The sequence below is a fragment of the Wolffia australiana genome, chromosome 4, assembly GCF_029677425.1.
Source record: "Wolffia australiana isolate 7733 chromosome 4, ASM2967742v1".
Taxonomy (NCBI): Eukaryota; Viridiplantae; Streptophyta; class Magnoliopsida; order Alismatales; family Araceae; genus Wolffia; species Wolffia australiana.
The window spans coordinates 12,692,885-12,698,884 of NC_135838.1; the positions used below are offsets into that span (position 1 = coordinate 12,692,885).

General features: G+C 43.5%; 1 protein-coding gene across 1 annotated transcript; it reads right to left on the reverse strand.

Moving 5' to 3' along the window:
• Positions 1–5,218: 5,218 nt before the first annotated feature.
• Positions 5,219–5,644, reverse strand: LOC144701984 (uncharacterized). Its single transcript, XM_078573820.1, has one exon. It carries the CDS (start codon positions 5,552–5,554, stop codon positions 5,363–5,365), a length of 192 nt encoding a protein of 63 aa, XP_078429946.1. The 5' UTR covers positions 5,555–5,644; the 3' UTR covers positions 5,219–5,362.
• Positions 5,645–6,000: the final 356 nt, after the last annotated feature.

Sequence of the window (6,000 nt, forward strand, 5' to 3'; positions counted from 1 at the left end):
TGCAAATGGGTTTTTAAGAAGAAAGGTGAAAGTTCAAGTGTTGAAGGAGAAAAATACAAGGCACGTTTGGTTGAAAAAGGTTATAGCCAAGTGGAGGGGGTTGACTATACTGACGTATTTTCCCCTGTGGTAAAACATACCTCAATTCGTGTTTTGTTGTCTCTTGTCGCATCTCATGACATGGAGTAAGCAAATGCATGTGAAAACTGCCTTGAGGAACAAGCGGGGTAGATGAATTGGTTGACTCATCAGGCGCTTCAAAGAAAGAGTTCTCCTTCTCCCAAGCTGTTCCATTCTTTCGAACCAAAAAGAACGCGGTCAGTGCCACTCGGGTTCCTACGACCAATTCTACCTGCAGAACTCTGGATTCAGTGTCAGAGAGAAAGCATTAACAAGATATTTCTAAGGGCTTTACCAAAATAAGGCTACAGAGGGAACTTGTTGCCATGGAGATCTTGATGAAGAAATTTACTTGAAGCAGCCAGAATGCTTTGAAGTCAAAGGTAAGGAGGACCATGTGTGTTTGCTAAAGAAACCTTTATACGGACTAAAGCAGTCTCCAAGACAATGGTATAAGAGATTTTATGCTTTTATCACAAGAGATGGATTTACAGAGTAAATTTGACAATTGTGTTTATATTATGAGGTCGTTAAAGAACTCTTTTGTTTACTAGTGGCTTTATGTGGATGATATACTGATTACAACAAAGGAGATATTTGAAGTCAACAAGCTTAAAGAGAAGCTGTGAAAGGAATTTGAGATGAAATATTAGGGAGCAGAAAATAAGATCCTTGGAATGGAAATTCTAAGGAATAGAGTAGTACATAAGCTTTATCTCTCCCAATCTAAGTGAGATTCTAAGCCAGTGGCCACACCGCATACTGCTCATTTTAAGCTTTCAAGTTCATTGTCACCAAAAACAATCCAAGAAGAGAGCTATATGGAAAAGGTCCCATACTCTAGTGCAGTTGGTAGCTTGATGCATGCAATGGTTTGCACTCTCCCAGACATTTGACATGCTGTTAGTGTTGTGGGCAGATATATGGCAAAACTAGGGAAGGCTCATTGGCGTGCAGTGAAATGGGTCTTTCGATATCTAAGAGGTACCATTAATACTTGTTAAGAGTTTGGGAGATGTGGAGGTGCTCTTTGTATATATGTTGATTCAGATTATGCTGGAGACCTTGATAAGAGGTCTCTTACTGGTTATATGTTTACCATTGGAGGCGGTGCTGTTAGCTGGAAGGCTACTTTACAGCCTACAGTTGCATTATCTACCACCGAGGCAGAATATATGGCACTTACTGAGGCAATCAAGTGATGTAATACGGTATTGACTGGGAACGTACGGCTCGAATTACACCACAGTCGACGACTATGAATGCACTAGTTAACTAGATGCTATGATTCAATTTTGAGAAGTAACGACAAGTAAAATGAATTCACTAACAAGTACGACAAGCAATTAAATTGGCGAAGTTCGATTGGGCACAATCGACTTCCCAACATCCCTTTGGATCAATTCAGACGCGTAAAGTGAGAGGTAGCAATGCTACCCATTAGCGTCCAAGTCTCCACGTAAACGGTTAATGGTTACTCAAAGAGAAAATCCCTATCACTCAAAAAGTTGAGCAAACATGGATTGAATGATGGGCTCTATCTCTCGAAGCACAGAGAAATAAATCGACAAGGGACTGTAGGAAGTAAAGATCTGCGAAGTGGGAGGGAATGGTAGAACCTGATGGATCAAATTATAAGTCATTGACGGACAGGGCGGTGTGAGCAAATCTAACATTCGGTGGTGCACCACCTTAGGACATCTGAGGCCAGTGTGTACGCGTAATCCTTGAGGCACGCACGAGACCAGCGGCTGGACGCACAGACACGTATGTTGCAGGGCTGAGATGTTGTGGGTCGATGAGGTGCTCAGTCACGGCGTGCGGCGCGGTCGGTGGATCGCGGCGCGCATGGCTAGGATGACGAGCGGTGCGGTCGCTTAGATACCAGTGTGCACGGTTATTGTCGGCGTGTGGCACAGTCGATAAGGTCACGTTGCGCATAGTCTGGACGGCGTGTGGCGTGGTCGATGAGGCCACGGTGCGCGCGGTCAGGACTGTGTGCGTGTTGATCAAGCGGGTGCAAGATACGATCCCATGAAATATTCTTGTATCAAGAAATCCAAGAGCAGGTCCCAGCCAACGGAAGATGGTGGGAAAGACAGTAACCCACAACCAGATGGCAATGGAGGGACTCGGTGTAGTGACAGTCGAACGTGGATGACAATGTTGAAAGCGAGAGGCAAAGACTCCAAGGCCCTCCAAGAAGTGAATTCTCGACGATTCTTCAGACAAGATCGATCAATGTAAACTGCTAACTCCTTGATACGGCGACGAATGGAACCGATAGAGAGAGGAGGAAGGGGACAACGATCCACGCAAGGTGTCGTGGACGACAATCTACCACGTTGTTCCCACGTCCTGGCTAATGGGCTAACTAGGATTACCTATGGCTAGAAGAGAACTAGGAACAAGAAAACCCCAATAGAACTTAAATTCAGATTCCAGTCTATCTTGTCCTCTTGGGCATGTCGTCCTTATATACGGCCGAGGGCATGCCCAATTGGGCGTAACTGGAGGGAACCGTCTCGAGACGAGCAGTTCTCCAAAAACAAAAAGGAAAATAAAAACATTCGGACAGGACAAGGCCAAAACACGACAGGCCCCGTCCAAGATACAACAAGAAATCACAACAATAAAAGAAAATAAATGATGACAGAGGCGGCTTCACTTTATGCAGAATATTTGAACGTCGCGTCGCGGGCATCGGCTCATGCGGCTCGGTGCTGTTGTTGGTGTCATTCCGTCTTTATGGCGAGATGGTCCCCCATCATCAAGGGAGCAATATGGCTAAAAGGATTGGTTGGTGAACTGCACTCGTGTCAGGAGAAAACTATTGTGCATTGTGACAGTCAAAGTGCCATACATTTGACAAAAGATCCTATGCATCATGAGAGGACTAAGCATATTGATGCTTGGTATCCCTTTGTTTGAGACATTGTGGCACAAGGTGACATTATGGTGAATAAGATCAGTACCAAGGATAGCCTGGCCGACATGTTGACCAGAACCCTTTAGACAACAAAGTTTGAGAAATGCCTGGATATTATTGGAGCTCAAAGATTCAATCTTTTCAAGCTGTGTATCTTCTTGTTCAACTCAGCCAAAGGTTGAGATTTGTGAGGGTTGACTTGTTCAACTCCTATGTTCTAGAAGCTTCCGTAATGATCTAGAATTTTCTAGAATCTTCTAGAATATTCTAGATGCTTCTATAACATTCTTCTAGAGCCTTCTATATACTTCTACACTATTCTAGACGCTAATGGATATTTCTACAAGCCTGTGGGTCTTCCTAAGTGTTCTAGAAAGCTGTGGCAACCTTCTAGAGAGGGAGGTTTCTATAAGCTTCCAAGGAGCTCTATAAAAGGAGGTGTCCAAGAAGGAATTATTGAGAGCATCCTGTGAGCGACGTTGGAGGATTCAGACTTAGTTAATTAGAGAGTTGGAGAAGAGTTGGGGACAAAGCATCTTGCAAAGACGCTTTTGGAAGAAGGTGATACCAAGTCTGTATCTTCTTGTTGGTTAGTCCCTTTCGTGAAATTGTTCTCTTTTCTCCTTTTATACTTGCTGTTTTGGGCCTCTATTGCGAACACTTATCATCCCATTTACGAAGGTTATTTTCCCCAAATCAGTGTGTGGGTTTTGTTTACTCTCATCCCTATACTTTTGGTGGATTCTCGAGCTTGCTTGGATACGGTCTTTATGCTCCATTAAGCTAAGATCCTTAGCAAATAGAATACCCAGCATATCAAAATAAAGTAATAACGGGAAAAAAATGAACTATCCAACCACTATAAGTTATATGCTTTAATGGGGGATAATCCTTGGTACTGGGAAGAAGATAAATTTGAGGGAAAGATTACTGATACTAAAAATAATTACACTGAAAAACCAAACTAAAGTATCTGTCCATTCTTAATTGTCCACCGTCCAAGGCCTCTGAAAAGGGCAGTTTTTCATCCCGAGGCAAAAAGACACTGGACCGAATGAATTGTTCACCCCACGATAAACAGACCGTCATGTACGAGTCCGTGCACTATAGTCCAGATATACAATAGCAGACACTTCGGTATCCAATATTCATTGAGACCAAGACGGATTCAGACGATGATATCAGACACTCGCACCGATCTTGGTAGTGTTAGATTTTTGGTCAAAATCGCCATCTGATTACAAAGATATTGGCTGTAGAGACAATTTAGGAAACATATCCCGTACCAAAAAGTCTTGAAAAAAAACTTATATATGAATTCCTTTGTTAATTGAGAAAAAAATAAAGATGTCTAGGTGTATCAATTTGACGAAGCAGATGATAACTTGAGCGTTGCACTCATCTGGAGGTTTCTGTCTGTGTTTTCTCCATGGTCAATTGGTACGTTGACAATGCCGCTGGGATGGTTGAACCGAGAAAGAGATAGACTTAAGAGTGAGAAAAAACGGGCTCTCTTTTCCGAGTTCAAAATTATGAACGATTAACCTAAGATATAATATATCTAGATCATATCAAATTTCAATAAGGATATACATCGGATATCGAAAAATCTGAAATCCAAGTCTGATATAAGGTAACCACATCCAAACCTCCAGAGTCCAGACGAAAGTTGATGCCGATGTCCGGGTGGATGTCGACATCGGATATCAGATACAGATTTACCTCTTTCGGTATCTGAATTAGCATCCCTATCGGGTCGCGCAATCTGATCAGGCAACAGATCGCCTTTTAATTCTTAACCGATTACTAGATAGATGATGTGTCTAAAATATGATGCTCTAAAGCGTTTTACTCCAATTATTCAGTTGACTCCATGATAGTTGGTCGGATTATCCGAGGGGTCTTCAATACTGCAGTGCGGAAAGGTCTCCTTGATATCTATGCCGATCAAAGCGATCCCTAAACGCTGAAGTACGAGGGCTAGTCCTAAATCAGTAAAAAACGAATTTTCTGTGTCGACTCGCCTTGGTTCAACGGGAAAAATGATTTAAAGCGACTTTTCTTGATTAGTCTCGTCGACCAATTCACCTCAAAACTCTCACGTTCTTCTTACGTTATCCATGCAAGCAAAGACAGTATCCATTCGATCTCACCGGAAGATTGAGAAGATGAAGAACACGGAAGATAATCATTTACAGAAACAACCTTCACACGCAGGGTCGATGCAGACGAGGAAAATTAAGATGGACAGGCCACAAAACAATGGCCCGTCAAAGTTCGAATCTTTGGAGGACAAATTATAGCACGGATGCATCAGAAAAGAAAGCCAAAGGCGACGGCGGACAAAGACGCAACGAGAACAGCCGGTCCGGCTATAGCTGCGGCGCCGGAGGCGGGGCTCGGAGCGGGCGGAGTGGCCGCGGCTGCCATCTCGACCAAAGACGATGCCACGACGACGGCCAACCCCACCACCGCAACCAACCTCGACCTCAAACCAACCTCCATCGCCAACCTCTGCGACAACTCTACCAGCTAGAGCAAGAGAAGACGGGCGCAGAGAAGAAAGGCAAGATCTTTCGTTGCTGAGCAGGAAGAGAATGGCGGGTTTTTATAGTGCACCAGGACATCTACAGTTTCCGCCCAGGGAAGTTTCTACGAGTCTACTAAGACGGTACTATAGCAGTTATTTACTGTATTGTGATATTTTTCTCTGAGCGAGTCTCCGAAAAGACTTCGTAACTTTTCCGATGAGTTGGATAATTGCTGGTATCGGAGGAGACTGAGTCTTCGAAGACGATAATTAGACGCGGGATGTGGGGCTTGTGAAACCCAGAAATAATTTATAATGGATCTTTAAGAAGTAATAAATATGTCTTTGCATGTGTGTCTTGGATCTAATAGACGAAAACAAACGCTTCATTGAAGATTCGGTCGGACCTTTGCCACCAAGC

Excerpts from the sequence above, each read along its gene's own strand:
- LOC144701984 (XM_078573820.1), bottom strand. The coding sequence starts at position 5,554 with ATGGAGGTTGGTTTGAGGTCGAGGTTGGTTGCGGTGGTGGGGTTGGCC.